The sequence below is a fragment of the Chinchilla lanigera genome, unplaced genomic scaffold (assembly GCF_000276665.1).
Source record: "Chinchilla lanigera isolate Chin_1 unplaced genomic scaffold, ChiLan1.0 scaffold00096, whole genome shotgun sequence".
NCBI classification, from domain to species: Eukaryota; Metazoa; Chordata; class Mammalia; order Rodentia; family Chinchillidae; genus Chinchilla; species Chinchilla lanigera.
The window spans coordinates 7,693,729-7,710,039 of NW_004955497.1; the positions used below are offsets into that span (position 1 = coordinate 7,693,729).

At 45.4% G+C, this 16,311-nt stretch overlaps 1 protein-coding gene across 2 annotated transcripts in view; it reads right to left on the minus strand.

The window, feature by feature from the left end:
• The window catches only part of Flt1 (fms-related tyrosine kinase 1), a 178,429-nt gene that overhangs the window by 40,420 nt on the left and 121,698 nt on the right, over positions 1-16,311 (minus strand). For both annotated transcript variants that reach the window (XM_005406359.1, XM_005406358.1), the window contains 2 exons: positions 7,064-7,170; positions 1,660-1,792 (listed from right to left, as the gene is read on the minus strand). In XM_005406359.1, coding sequence (XP_005406416.1) covers positions 1,660-1,792; positions 7,064-7,170 — 240 coding nt within the window. The remainder of the gene's footprint in view (positions 1-1,659; positions 1,793-7,063; positions 7,171-16,311) is intronic.

The following is a 16,311-nucleotide window of genomic DNA, read 5'->3' on the forward strand; positions in this document are numbered from 1 at the left end:
CCTTCCTCTCGGCCTCGCACCCGCACTGTGCCCTGACGGACAGAGTTAACAGACGCGACCCACTTTCTCTTACCCATCAAAGATGCTCACCCGGAAACCAGCCAAATCAGATCCCGTGACAACTCCAGAAAGGAAAAGAATGATAAAAGGGACCTGTGAGGGGAACGTCCTAAAGCTGGACTGTGTGACCCTTGCGAGTCCCAGGGGAATTCTGGTCGCAGGGTTAGCCATCGCCCTCCACGTGCTGTGGCTCACAGTAATACTGGGGAGGAGTGAAGGGGCAGGAGGGGAAGCTCATGTGTCCTGGTCTCAGCGAAGCGTGTTTGATTGTGATTAATAATTCTGGAAAGCAACATGGCCTGAGACTGGCTCATGCTTGTGGGAAAATGATTCCATGCTCCCCGCCAAGGTCACCGAAGGGCTGGGCCAGCTGCCATGTAATTCTGATCTGCAGAAGGAACTCATCCAGGGTGCCACCTGCCTTGAACTTCTCTAAATTTAGTCGATCTGTGTCCCTGTCAGCAGCCGTTGCTGGCTCTCTCCCGTCTCCCTAGCTTTCAAGTGACTCCCTTGGTTTTCCTTCAAGTCAAACAGAACCTCCTCCCGGTGTTGTCCTTTCTCAGTGTAAACACAACCATTTCAAGATCCGAGAGGAAAACAAGAAAAGCCGCGCTGCCCTCTCTCCCCTCCCCTCACCCTTTCCGTATAGTTTGCATGTGGGGAGAGGGGTCGTGCCGTGGGGTTCGGAACAGCAAGTTCTTCCCTGAGAGTGACAGGCTCCAGGAACACTGCACCCACTATCTGTTTTTCTAGTTCCAACCGCTAATGACTCTGGCATACCCGGGAGCGAGTGGAAAACTTTCAGAAGCCACAGTGCAAACATTTCGGGTAGGAATAATTGAGGCTCAAATTGTTTTGTAGCCCCATGGGCTGGAGGTTAATGTGCATTGTGACGTCTGAACTTGGAGGTGCGGCGGGGGGGCGGGTTGGTGGGGGTAAGCTGAGGGAAGGCACATGGGCTGCTTGTTTATAGTGTTTGTTCCACCTGGAAAACAAGTCTCTGTTCTTCAAAAGCGAAACTGAAATGATCTCCTAGAGCTTTTTTCTCTGTTTGGACATTCCCAACACCCCAGGAAACTCAGAGGATGTAATTTGTGCATTTCTACAGAGGAGTTTTTGTTCACAGCCTTCAGGAGTACCAACTCGTTCACCAAATGTTTGATTTTGCTGTTCCTCACCTTCCTGATTTATGTTGTGGGTGCCGCATGTTTAACTGTTCACTCGTTTCATTATGTAAGAGTGCCTGCGCTTGGAACCTCCTGGGGGAACTACTCTCTCCCTTTTCACATTTTCCTCTCTCTCCAGACCAGCCTCTGAGGGAAGAGACCTTTGTATCCCCAGGATTCAGACCAGTGTCTGCTGCTCAGATACTGTGCCTACTAACTGTGGGTGAACACCCACGTGCTTCCTTGCCACCTTGTCCTGTTGTCTGAGCATCCCGTTAGAATTCTGTCCCTCTGTGCCCATCTCCCTTGCTCGTTTTGAGGGTAGCTGGTGGTAGAATCCCAGGTCAGTTTGCACTGACATCTCTCAAAGCATAGTGTTTCACACGCAGTAGCTTTCAGACAGGTTTATGACTCTTTCAGACAGATACATTACCCAGTTTGAGTCTCTCCCGGGCAAACTCCCATTTGCTGGCGTCATAGGGGAGCCGCTCGCACTGCTCGTCCAGGGGAACTTCATCAGGGTCCATGATAATTGATAGGTAGTCGGTCTTAATTTCTGAAGAAGACTGAGAAAGAGATGTCAAAGTCACCAGTAAGAAAATGACTTTAAAAAATGCAGGTATTCAATGTAAAACAATGCTTGGCAACATCCGCTACTTGGGGTCATTTGGTTGGAACTGCGCGGTCAGGTGAAAGTAGAGTATTTCTCCACACACGCACCCACACGCTATCACTCCCTTGAGCGTGTGGTTTCCATGAGACAGCTTGCTCTTCTACATGCCATTTCTGCAGTTCAAGTTCAGCCATTCTATCTCGATAAAATGCACTTAGATTCCCCAGAGACTTTATATGTTATGCTTGTTCTGAAACAATTATGTGATCGTTTTCTAGAAAATGCAAAGCATTTTTAGAGAACTTTCCCAAATGATGACTAAAAATAACTCTCTGTGACTATTCTGCACAAGCAGGAATATATACTGCAGACGGGCCAGCAATAGGACACACAGTGGCTTTTCTATATTTTCAAGGAAGGCCAGCAGTAAACAGTAAAGCAAACCCAGGATCCCTGGGGCAGGAAAAACACATTTTTTGTTGTTGTTTTGTGGTACTGGGGACTGAACCAGGACTTTTACACTGAATTATATCCCCAGCGCTTTTTATTTTTGGAGGCGAGGTCTTCTAAGTATCCCAGAGGGTATTTGAACTTCTGATCCTCTTGCCCTGGCCTCCTAGAGTGCTGGAATCACAGAGTTGTGCCCCCAGGCCCATCTAACTGGCTGGCCTTCAGTATGAAATAGAAGTTGATCACTTCACAGTCCAGGAGTAAATATAAGACTTATACACTACCACATTCTTGAGTTCTTTTGGCCATGGGGAAGATGTCACATGAATAAGATAAACATCTGCCTTGAAGTAGTTGTTTTCTTGGAAATGTAAATCAAGCCTAGGAAATACCCTCTATGCCAGGTGATGGATAACTGGATTTACATTTCACATTAGATCCACAATGTGTATATTCCCTCTCAATGGGCAGACTTCTGGAACTGATGACTACATTTCTATGGGCCGACTCTTGAGCAGGACAGAAGGGAAGCCTTCCCATCTCACCCTTGCCTAAAAGTTACGTGAACTTCATTTCAGCAAGCGCCGAGGCACTCCTTTCTGGGATTTCCCCTAACCTGGATCGAGCTACGCTGGGGAAGACAGCCTTTCCATACAGACCATTTCACACCCACCCTTCATCTGCCCTTCCTCGTCCTGTTCTGGGCTATCATGGCTCACCTCATCCATCACTTGAAATCATTCTTATTCTACAGAAATTGTCAGTAAAATGTGTGACCAACAGCTCAAGGCAGAAAGGTCTGTCTGGTCTTCCTAAAGGTGGGAAATAAAAAATACGCAGTATGTTTGTCATTGGCGTGAGCCTATAAGGTCCCACCAGTCTATAAGCTTGTAGGAGATTATTAATTCATATACAAGGTGCAGGGTCTTCACGAGAGACACACTTTTTGTTGGGGGGTGGGTTTAGTGACTAATCATTTCTATGTCCAGTATCACCAAAGCTGTGAGAAACAGTCTCCAGCCACTGAAGAGCATAGAATTGCTGAAGCCTAGTGTGATGGTTGATTGATTCTGTCAGTTTCAGTAAGAGAAGCTCAACTAAATTGGCTCAGCAATTCCATCCCCTGGGGTGGCTTTCCTGGATGGTGGGAAGGGGAAATGAAGAAGGATAGATCTGTTTCTTCAGCGGCACTCCAGTCTTCACCACTACCTTGGACGTCATGGCCTGGCTTCCGGTGCAGATGCTTTGGCTTCCGGTGCAGATGCTTTGGCTTCTGGTGCAGACCCTCAGCTTTCTAGCACAGACTCTAGCCTTTCATTGCAGACCCATTGGCCTCCAGATACAGACTTACACGGGACGCTGCAGTGAGCTCCAGACTTTCTACTGAGAGGCTCCAGTGTGGTCTCCAGTGTGCAGACACCCTCTGCATGCTTCCTCATTCAACTCTGCGGGTGGCCACTGGGAGCCAGTCTTGTAAATTCTTCTATGTTTCTATATCTTGTGTTATATCAGTTTCTCTAGTACACACTGACTGATACACCAGCAAGGGATGTCTTGGGTTTCTGCAGCATGTTTAGGGAGGCTGGCAGTAATGCTGACAGAAACAGGAATAGGCAATGGGAAATGAGGTCCCCATGGAATATTATGGTTTAATCTCCCTTGCTGGTGTTTTTTTGGTGCCAGGAATCAAACTCAGGGCCTTGCGCTTGCCAGTCAGGCCCTGTGCCGCTGAGCTACATGCCTGGCTCTATTATGGCTTAATCTCAATATGACAGATGAGGAAACCCCACACAGACTTTAAAGACTTTGACGGGAGCGTGATAGTGGAATGCTGGTTGACAAATTCTTATTCTTTGAAATGACATTAACCCTGAGCAGCTCCTGCATGCTTGGCATGGAGACTAATCCTGGATTTGAGTCAGCCTTCTATTCAGCTTCTGACCGGCCTCAATCTTGGCCAAGTTGCTTAATCTAAGACCAGTCTCCTTTCTGTAAACAGTGATAATAATCATACTTATCTCAGCGTTGTTGTGAATATGAAATGACACAAGCCATGTAAAGCTATTAGAACAGGACTCGGTTGCATGCATCAGTGAATGATAGCTATAATTATGAAGCTGGGCAGTGACAGAAAGATAAAATGTAATCTTCATCAATTAGGGATTTATGCTGTGATTAGAAAACCATGTGGCTGCTCTTTTTTTTTGTTGTTCTTCGGTGCTAGGGATGGAACCCAAGGCCCGTGAACAGAAGGCAAGCACTGTACCGCTGAACTACACTCCAGCTCCTCACATGGCAGTACTCAGTACTCTTTGATGCCTGCTTCCTTTTTGCCTCCCATGATCTAATTTACAAAAAAAATTTATAGTCTATGCTTGTGATACATAATACTGTAAATACATCTATCATGAGGAAGTGATACGTACACTTATCCCATGATCAAATTTTAGAGGGATTCTGCCTTTTATTTACTTTAAATATTTTTTAAGATCCATTCCCGCTGTCTGGCCCAGGCTGCCTTTGCATTTATGATTCTCCTTCCTCCACCTCCCAAGTGCTGGGATTATGTTCAGGTACCACTATGCCTGGCAAGGCATTCTGCTTTTGAGATAATAATCTTATTCCTATCATCAGCATTTTATAGAGTTTTGGAAATAGAAGAGGCTTTGTCAGTTTGGTCTCAGTTTACCTTTGCAAGCTGATTTCTGCCGTGCTCCTATGCTGAGTAACCAGAATGTTTCCCTAGTTTAGGTATAGCAAGAGGCAGGGCCAGCTCTCTTTTTCTGCTGCTTTCCTTTGTTTTGTCTTTTTGAGACAGGGTCTCACTCTGCAGTTCAGGCTGGCTTTGAGCTCACTTTGTAGTCCAGGCTGGTCTCAAACTCACAACGATCCTCCTGCCTCAGCCTCCTGAGTCCTGGGATTATAGGCGTGCGCCACCATGCCCAGCTAATTCTGCTGCTTTTCTTACAGCCTTCAAACTATTATTTTCAAGTATTATTTTCTCTGGAGTCTTTTTGCTCTTCTCCTCCTCGGAACTCTTACAATTTTGTTCCTCTCTTACAGATCTGGCAAGTTCTGCTTTTTTTACAGTTATATCCCTAGATGTCATATTATCTCTTTCAAAGCTATCATGGGCCCTGTTTCCTTCTAAAGCAGTGGCCTTAACTGTCATGTCCCAAAATCAGTCACTCCATAGGGAACAAACCTGGTGTCACGTACCCATCACGAGGGGTGGCTGCCAGCCTTGCCTCTAATAACTAGTGCTGTCACGTACACTTCACTGGTTTTGAATGTTGGGTGTGAGATCAAGCAGCCAGTATTTGAAACTAAGTCTCAACTATGACTTGAGTCAGTTACTCTACCTCTCTGAGCCTCTGTTTCTCTCTTTATAAAATGGAAATAATGATACACCTGCCTCTTTGCATTTTGGGAAGGATTAACTGAGACAGATACTCCATAAAAGGCTTCCCAGAAGACCTTGCACATTAATAGGCGCTAACCTCTTGAAATTGTGAGCTCTCCTGACCCTGCTGAAGTCCTTGTTTCCATCTCTTACACATCTCTCAACGCGATCATTTAGTCAGGTCAGCGTCACTTCCTATTTGACCGTTATAACTCGTGTGTGAGGGGGGCTCCCTGTTCACTCTCACCTCCTCTGGTCCCTTCCTATAGCAGCCAAAATGCTTTCCAGATGCAGAGCTGCCACACATCTGCAACCCGTGCTTAGCACCCTTCCCACGCCCAAGGCTAGCGTGGCTTAGAATACAGACTCAGTTCCTTCCGATGGCCCATAAGGCCCTGCCTGGCCAGGATCTGCAGCCCTGCCCTGGCTTTTCTGAGTGGCGCAACCTCGTAGCTGTTGCCCTTGCTGTCCCTATTGGCTTCCGGTCAGTCTGTCCTGCTCACTGTGTTCCCCTGCCTGGCCCAGCCTCAGAAATGCTCCTCCCTCTGCCTTCTACACTTTTCCCTCCTTCCCTGGCCTGACCATCCTCTTGCACATCTTTCGGTTGGAGAACTCTTTCGCCTGACAGAGTTGCAGTGTCACGTTCAACTGCGGTTGATACAAGTCGGTTTCCTCCCGGGCTGCACACAAGTGCAGTCTGCACTGAGAACGCTCACAGTCAGTATTTGAGGCATGACTGAAATGAATAGCAGAGAAGCAAATCACTTCGCAGCCTGGTTGTAGAACTCCATTGTCTTGAGTTCCAACCAGGACCCCACACTGCTGGTCACACTCTGCGTCCACTGTACTCAGAGAGGATGGAACGGCAGTGTCCTCATTTGCGTGCCTGTAAGGCTACGAGAGCCAAGGCAGAGGTGGCTCTATATTTTTCTGTGGTTTTATTTTTTAGTAGAGAATGAGGTTAAGAGTGTTCTCAGTGCAGGACCTCACAGAACTCATGCTAAATTTAATTTAAAGACTCTTACAAGGCTGGGCATGTAGCTCAGTGATGGAGAACCCGGTTAACAGGCACAAGGCCTGGGTTTGATCTCCAGCAAAAAAGGAAGACCGTTACATAGTTTTTAGATTTAAAACAAAAAACGACACAATTTCTCTGCCTCTGTTCACTGTTCCAGCGGTTCTTCTGAGTACCTCACTTGTAGTTAGAGATGTTTTAATCTTGTTCTCAGAATTCTCTGGGTCAGGGATACAGAGGAGGAGGAGGGACAGAAGAGATTCCTGTATTTGTTTAGAGCTTGCTCTAAACGCCGAGTGGGCAGTTCTGAGTATTCTGTGAAAAGGAGCAAAGAACTTCATCTGATAAAGCCTTACCCTTTTCAGTTTTCGGATAAAGAGGGTTAACAGGAGCCAGAAGAGGGTTGCAGCCACACAGGTGCACGTCAGAGTGATCAGCTCCAGATTAGACTTGTCTGAGGTTCCTGAAGAGAGAAAATCACCAAGATGCTGCTGAAAAGAAACGCTGAAATTCAGGGTGTTTGTGGTTTCCAGAGGCCCGTGGCCCCCGGTGGCTCATCCTTGCGAGTGTGATCTGCTAGCAGAAATGAGCCTCTGGGACGACGCTCGCCTTCTGAGTCAGATAGCACACGGTGCTACCACAGCAGTCTCACACATGAAAGGCTTTCCGGAAGTGCTGCTGTTGAGTTTGCAGACTTTGAAATCCCAGAGACAGCTAATTAAAAATCAGGGAAGAAATTAAAAATAGGGGCAAAAAGAAGGCAGGAACAAGAGTCCATTAAAATGCTAAATCTGGAATATGTTAAATGTCCCTAATGGGTTTTAGAGGAAATTCTAAAGAAAAAGGAAAAAGTGACATAAAAGAGCTCCGTTGGGACTCACAAAATTCTTCAAAGCAGACTTGAAAAATAAAAATAAAACTCAAGGACTATCACAGTTTTGCCTGCTTGCTCCTTTTGAAAGAGCCACTCCAAACCACCCACAGGCCCCCAGCCTCACGGCCTCTGTCTCCAACCTTGTCAGCAGCCAGAGTGTCGGCTGGGATGAGAAGGGATGACTGCCGGCCTAGATCCTCCCCGTCACCTCATTTCCCAGGATGACAGAGATCAAAAGCCGAGCACAGTTCCTCCCAGGCCCACCCCCACTCCCAGAGGACCCAGAGTTCTCAAGGGACACCTCCGGAAAGGAAACCCTTGGAATTTATAAAGGAGTGCCTCAGAGGGTCAGAGCACTGGCTCCCTGTGTATTGATTCCAATGTATAATTTTGCAGGGATTCTACAGTAATGCCCTTATCCTTTTGACTTCACTAAAATAAAATAGGTTTATATTAAGATAGGCCAAGAACAAGAGAACCTTTTTCTTTCTCAGAAATGATGATGATTTATTGACTACTTCTGCACCACCCACAACTGCCCTACAAAGTAGGTGGCAGCAGTATCTCAGTTTCATAAATGTGTTATCTTCTGGGCTCTGTTTCCATTCAACGGTGGTATATTAGGTCTGCCACAAGCAAGGACGGCTGCGGAGGAGGTAGGAGGCTGAGTCGGGGGAGACGCCCATTTAGCCCCAACCAAGAGACTAATGGCAAACGCAAGGTAGTTAGATTTAAAGACAGCTTCAGAGGGTGAGGTGTCTAGTATTTTCTGGCAGAGGTGGCATCTGAAATGAATTTTGGTCTGCAGACATGAAGACAGTGAGGTTGGTATCGGTAGTGGGAACAGTGAGGGAAGTCCAAGACTGGGAAGCGTAGGGTGCCGGTGGCAGTGGGAACCGGGGGACAGGAGCAGAGCACAGGCTTCAGAGCAACTGCCTGGTGGCTTGAATTAAATGTTGCGGGCTGTTGGAGCCAGTGAATGCGCCCCACCCTGAACTGTAGCAACTGTACATGCCGGCAACCTGCGCGTAACAAGATAGTGATAGTTACCGAGTGTTTGCTCTTGTGCGGGCTCTTCTAAAGTCTGACATGTATTCATTCGCCAGGGCTCACACCAGCCCTGTGAGCTAGCTGATTCCTAATTGGTGCACAAGGAGCTGGAGACACAGAGAGATGAAGCCTCTTGCCCAAAGTCACGCAGTCTGCGAGCGCTGGGGACACTGTGTGCTTCACAGCAGGCTTCCGAGGAAGGGCTCACCACTGCTCTCGCAGCTCCTCAGCCCTTCATGTGCTTGTTAATCACTTCTCATAGGCCACGTTCCCCGCTGCAAAGTGTCTTGTGCGGAAAGGAAGCCGGCGCTTTTTCTCTGCCTCGTCCTTCACAGTCCTGTCCCTTCGACTTCCACAGCTCATGAAGCGGTCACCTCTCCTAACCCACGCTCACCGCCCAACGTAAAGCCTCCTCAGTGCTCACCAAGACGACTGCAGTAGCCTATGTGGCCTCAGCGCCCTCCCAGCTGCCTCCTCTGCAGTCCTGTCCCAAAGTTAATTCCCTATTCTCCTACGTACCTCAGCTGCAGCATTTGCGCCCCATTACTGTCAGATAAAAATCTAGATTCTGGGCTGGGGGTGTGGCTCGGTGGTAGAGCAGGCGCTTAGCAAGCTTGAGGCCCTCAGTGGCATCCCCAGTGCCACAGTGAGAAACTAAATCGTTAAGTTGCGTATGCCTGACCTTGGCTTTCAGGTTTTGGCCCAGGTGCCATTAGAATGCTTATGGTGTCTTACATTCACCAGCCCTTCCGCACATGCATGCTTTGGCTTTGCTGATTCTCTACCAGGATGTGAACTTCCTGGGAGCCGAGGCAGCACCTTACTTATCTTATTCACCCCACTCCTCAGGGTGGGCCAATGGATGGATGTATCTGCTCTGTTTCTCTCCAGACTATTTCTTGAGGCTGTCAAGGAAGTCAGGGCAAATCCTTGTCCCTGTGCATTGATTCAGTACACGTGGACCACCCCTGGGTCCCAGATCTGTTCTAGGGGCTGGTGTACAGTGATAAGAGAAAGGGCAAGGCTGGTGTCCACAGTCTGATGTTCAGCTCTGAACTGCTAGATGTGTCTAACGTTCTCGCACAGAAGAGACAACCTGATAATAGTGATCAAGTGAATGAACAAATCCGGCTTCACTGTCTCCTTTGTCAGCTTTGAATTAAATTGCCCCGAACCTCATGGTACAGCCTAGCTGCACCTCCTGGGCTTGAAAACAACTTCTTTGAAGAAATTTCAGAGTATGGTAACCTTTTCCCTCCCCGTACATCATCAGAGTGGAAACACTGTAAGCTCAGGTTCATGTGAATGTGAATTTCTTCTCCTACAGTGTGAGGTTGAATGCTGCTTTGTTGCACACACACACACACACACACACACACACACACACACACACATCCTTGCTTATGCTAAAGTTTTGTGGAATTTGGTGGACCTACTAAAAGCAAGGCACAATGGCCTGTGGCTGTCACAGACACTGATAATATCTTGATGTCTTGAGAGCTGGCACTGTCTGCGTAGAACCTCTGCAGATGCTTCCCGCATGGAATGTGTTGCTAGAGCCACGCCCCCTCCCCCTTGTGGGAACTTTCTCACTGCATTCTGTGGGGCCGGAAGCGGACCCCCAAAGTCTTAATTCCATAGTCCTTACTCAGGCAAAATTCCTTTCAGTGGGACTGTGTGTGTATGTGAACACACATTTAAGGAATCAACTTGTTAAAAAACATCTCCAAGATATACATTTATTAGGAAAGATCTATTTAATATTAATAGTATAAACAAAAGCAGAATTTTGCCATGTGTGATACAGTATCCATGCTCTGTCTTACTTGACATTTTTATCTCTGTTTTTGAAAAATAACTGTCAGGATAATCTCATGATGGATAGACTGATTGGAGCGAGCTCTTAGGTGTTTTCTCAATGGATAAATGTCCCCTGGTCTGTCCAGCCCCAACTTCAACTCACTGGTGATAGCTGATGGGCTCAGTGTGTGAAACAGCCCAGCTGTGCTTCGCAGAGCAAGGAGGCTGGGGAAATTTAAGCTGCAGTTCATAATAAGTAGATGCCAGCGTAGGGTGTCAGGGACAGTCACTTCCATATGCTATCTGTGAAGGGCCAGCATCGGGACATAGTGCAAGGCTATTTTTATTTGGGATATTGGCCAAAATGTGGCCAATTAGAAAAGCGCGTGGTAATTGTGTCTTCTTTGTTTTTTATTTTGGTACTATGGATTTAACAGAGGACCTCAGTCCACCTTAGGAGAACATCCTTCCCTGAGTTACACCCCAGTGGGCCTTTTTTGTTTGTTTGTTTGCTTGCTTTTTACATTTTGACAAGTCTTCCTAAAGCGTGGGGATTATGGGCGTGTGCCGCCACGCCTAGCTCAACATGCTTTTTCTTAGAACGCGGCCCTGTTGCATAGAACGGCCCTTCTCAGTTCCCATCCCAGGCTTCACGCCAACCCTCCTGGCCACACGTCGGGTGAGCTGAAGGCTGGTGCGGCTTGTCTAGAGTCAGTGCAGCTGGCAGTGTCCTGAGCCTTCCTCCTAACCTGTACTGTACAGTCTGGTCACAGCACACTGGCTCTGGCATGAGGCACTGTGTGTACCGGGCTGCTGGAATGGCAGCAGCAGCGCCATTCAACCTGCCTCATTCACTGGTACCAGAAAAAAACAACAACCCAAAAGCACACTTTGGCCTCAGGTCCTGGCTTGCCTTAGGGATCAAGAATACATTTCAGCAGCAGCTGGCAAGGAACGCCATGAGCAGCTGTGTGCAGTAGACCAGGGACTCTGCCTCAGTTTCCTTACCTTTAAAAAGTAGAGGTTATAGCAGTCCCTACCTCACAGGTCGGATGTGTAAACCTGGTGTTAGGAATTATTTGGAAGGCTTCTCCCTGTCCCTTTCCCCCTCTTCCAATTTCTTATTGGTTTTTGAACTTCAAGGGCAGGGTAGTTTTTGTTTTCAGCCAGATACACTACATGTATCATAATTTGCCTTTTCTACCTAAGACGTGAATTTTCTTTTTTGGTTTTTTTCTGGTACTGGGAATCGAACCGACGACCTTGTGCTTGCCAGGCAGGCGCTGTGCCACTGAGCTAAATCCCCAGCCCTTACCTAAGATGAGTCAGACTTTGACTTAAGTAGCCATCATTTTCTGCGGACGGCTGAGCTCCCACCTTCGCTGAGAAATTTGCCCAGTGCCACAGGGTCGCTTAGGTTTTATTCTTTGGTTCACTTGTTATTTCAGTTTGAAATAATTAGTGAGGTGTGTTTATGACCTATTAAATTATTAGGACCTCAAGCGGCGGGTGTGTTCTGGTTCATTTTTGTATTCACTGGCTCAGAGCAAGTCTCAGTAAAGTTTTCTGTACGGATGAAGAGAAAATTCCCAGACCTGACTCTCAAGGCTCCTGAGTAGCCCGAGTTAATCGACCAATGCTAACTCCTTCCATCTAAATCCCGGTAACTAGTAATCTGTTTAACCTTATTAATATGTAGTTTCTTGAAAGCTTTTTGAAATATTTAAATAGGCCTGTAGACCTTTATAACTATTCATAAAGTTTTTTTAGGAATCTCTGTATACTAATTTGGAAGCACTCTTAAGGACAGTGATTTATGAAAGTATTGTATTCAGATTAAATTTGAAGCACAGATTTCCAGAGTTAAGTGAAGATACTTAAAAAGTTACTATCTGTGACATTAGTTCTGTAACATTTACTTGTATGACAACAAGTTAATCATTAAGCCAAACTGCTCCGTGGTTTGGAACACCGCTGGGTGACTCACTGGCCGAGTGTAGGAAAAGTCTAACAGAATGCTTTGTTGAACTAGAGTTTGGTACATCATATTAATGAACACTAATGTTAGCTAATATTTATAAATTTTTATCATATGACATATACTGTTTAACTGTGCTCTTACAATAGCTCTGTAAAGATTAGTAAGCTATTTTTAACAGGTCCATTATGTCATGAGAACACTGAAGGAAGGTAGGTAAGTTGCCAAAGCTGCCAACTTGTGCTTTGATTATTATTAGCCCGGGTGCAGAGGCACCTGGATTCAGAGGGGTTCTCATTAACTACCTGCTCTGCTGCCTTAGAGTTGAGGTGCAGTAGAGCAGATTGATCAAACAAGATCCCAGTGCTCAGCTCTGCCCCTGCTAGTTGTGCAGTCCTAAAATCATTTCACCTCTGTGTGCCTAGATTCTTACTCTCAAATAGCTGTCCTTCCTTGTAGCATTGTCGCAAAAGTTAAGGATGGTGTGCTCTTGCGTAAAACAGTTCCCTGCATGTTTGATGAGCGAAAGATAGAATCACACAGGTCCAGGCCTTTCTAGAGCCTAACAGTAAGTTCACTAGCCTAACATCCGCTTCTGTAATACCTTATGAAGTTTCATGCCAGCCTAGGTTCCACAGGAGGAATTAAGATGAGTATTTTTTTGGAGTTTGAATTATTTCGCCTTAAGAATTATCTACAAAGATCTTAATCGTCCTAAATGAATTCCATGCTAGTTTTCGAATGCGTGACTGAAGCCGGCTTTATGCTGCTGCTGTTTAGAATTGAAGGAAAAAGTCACGTGTGAGGACAATCAAAATATACAGTGAATGTTTAAACTTATTACAGTAAAAGACACAATTTCATTAATCCTCCTCAAGACACCCCCTCGCTTCGAACATATGCACCATTCACTTGCTGGAGCACATCTGGAAGTCCACTTTCATGAGTGTGTTTATGAGATATGATAAAAAATATAATGAATAACACTGCCAGCTGTAATCCAACAGAAAATCGGGCACATAAAAACATTATGGTCACCCCGGAGGCTGAGACAGGAGGATCGTTGAGAGTTCGAGACCAGCCTGGGCTAAAAGTGAGCTCAAGGCCATCCTGAACTGCATAGCGCGACCCTGTCTCAAAAAAGACAAAAAAACAAACCAAAACAAAAAAATGTTATGATGTGTCCTCATCCTCCTTATTCGCTGGATCTGACACCATGCTACTTCTGGCTCTTCCTCAGTCAAAATGACCATAAAAGGTAAACATTCTGAACTGATTCAAAACATGGAGGCAGCTGCCACAGCACAAACAAAACATACTCAAGAAGACTTCCGGAAGTGCTTTAGAAGGTGGCAAGAATGATGGATGATTGTGTTCAAAAGTAGGGGGAATATTTTGAGGGCAATTAATGGCACTGTGTCTTTTATGTGACACATTTTTTAAACATTAAACAATCACTTACTTTTTTTATCACACCTCACATATGCCTCCTGTGTAGAACTAGTGAATAGTCAGTTCATCTGTTCTGAGCATGTTGTCTCCTTGGGAAACCCTTGGCGCTTGCCAGCACTGATAGGAGCAATACTGGTCCCCAGCACAGTCCTGTGAATGGGTCCATCACATCCTTCAGTGCCAAGTTAGCTGGGGAGGGAGCACTTCCTTGTAGCACTGTCGCACAAGTTAAGGATAGTGTGTTCTTGAGTGAAACAGTTCTCTGCTTGTTTGATGAGCTAGGGGGTATCTTGAGGAGGATTAATGAAATTGTGTCTTTTACTGTAATAAGTTTAAACATTCACTGTGTATTTTGATCGTCCTCACACATGACTTTTTACTTCAATTCTAAACAGCAGCAGCGTAAAGCCGGCTTCAGTCATGCATTTGAAAACTAGTGATGGAATTCACTTAGGATGATTAAGGTCTTTGCTCATTCAGAAAGTGGGATGAAGGTAGAGGATGAGGCTGTGAAAGGAACTGAAAACTGAGACCTGGGCAAAGGCTGTAAAAATTGTAGCAGTGTGGACCCAGGCAGTTTAGTTTTGAGCTTTTTCTATACTTGAGTAATAGCATTTTATTAGAGAACAATTCTTCCTTCTGTATGGGTCTTTTCCCGAGGGTATCAATGTACAATTACTGTAGCACAAATTTTACAAACCATGCCTATAAGGACATCAAGTACTGAGACTGTAGGACCCCAAGGGAATAATTTTGTCTTCTGTCATTTTAAAATCCATTAATCGTTTAAAAAAATGTTTATGATGATAGTTGTTCTTCACATTTCCTATGTGTAACGCTGTTGAAATATAGCAATGAAAAAAATGAAATATAGCAATGCCTACTTCTGTTGTAAGAAAGTGCTTTTATATATTATGGTTATTACTTGCAATAAAAATGTTAACAGATACATTATCTTAAGTCTTTGGATGGAAATATGCCACACTTGCATTGTAACAGCCCCATCGAGAGCTGAGGGCTACTGAATGTTAATTTCAGAAGTGATCAGGGACCCAGGGTGGGGTGTTTGTAGACTGATTTCAAAAATAATTTTGGTTGCTAACAGTTGTATTGTTGATCTTGATATTGGAACTTCCCCTTTGAGAGCTCTCCGTGGGCTCAGGCTCTGTCCAAACCAAACAAGACCTGTGCTTATTTAAAGAAGCTACTTTGACTCCACAGTGCATTCATCCTTTTCACATACAAAAATAACACATTGTTTTATCTCTGAGTATAAGAATCCTTTTTCAAGGGAAATAAAAAGAGCAGACAGTTTCCTTCCTGGCTAATTCCTGAACCTCTTTAAATCTGTTAAACATAGTCACAGACACAACTTGTACGCCTGGGCAAGGGCAACTTGTATGCCTGAGTTTCATTTCCTATACTCAGTTAGACAAGATAGGTCAGTGTGAAGAGTCCATATGCATCTAACAGGAAATCAAGTCTAAACCTAGAGAATGCTTCACAGCTACCAGGCTGATGCAAATAATGATCTAGGATTAGAGCAAGAATCCAATTTCATTCTAAAATTATCAGGCAGATAACTGCATTCAACCCTTCTGAACAGCATCCCGGGATCATATTTCTTTAGTGAGCTGAAAACAATTCAGTTCAAGATAATACACCTAATGTAGACATGCGAGTTTTCCTACAATCCACGCAATATCAACTTGCAAAATTCTGAGTTATATCCTCACCTGGGGGGTGAAACTTCACCATCCCCCCTTTTGGGTTCTAGTTATTTTTTCAGGTGTGACAAAGAGCGAGTTAAACGCCATCTTTCAGAAAGCTCCTTAAGTATTTGAAGCAAACAGTTACATTTTCCCATACTGTCTCTTTTCTAGGCTCAATATCCTCATTTTTCATGTTATTCATTATCCTATTCAAATAAATGGCTCTGTTTATTCTTCTTTTATAAATGGGCACAAGATCTCAGGTGTATTTTGACAGTTGTGGGTACTTGACCCAGTTTCTCAGCTAACTATACTTTCTGAGCAAAAAGGTAGGATATGGCCGTGGCCCCTGAGAGCAGGGGAACAATTATAAAAGAGATAACAAGGGAGAAGCCAGATCAGGGCACGTGAGGGGGAAGAGCCCACGAGTCGTAAGTACCAGTCCCTCAGAACATCCAATGCCTAACTAGCTGTAACTTCACTGCTTTTGTTACTGCTGAGAGGGATGTCCCAATGGAAGGTTCGCCCAACTCACCGTCTTTCCTGTGCCGTATACCTTGCAGCATCCTGCATCCTGCATCCTTCCACAGGGCAGTGCACGCTCTGTCCTCTTTGGTCTCTCTGAATGCTTTCAGCCCCTTTGAGTAGTATTGTGTTATGTGTATTATACCAATTAGTGTTCCCACTTTGCCCTTGTGAGGAGCTCAGAATGTTCATTGATGTTGTTAGTGTGCACCT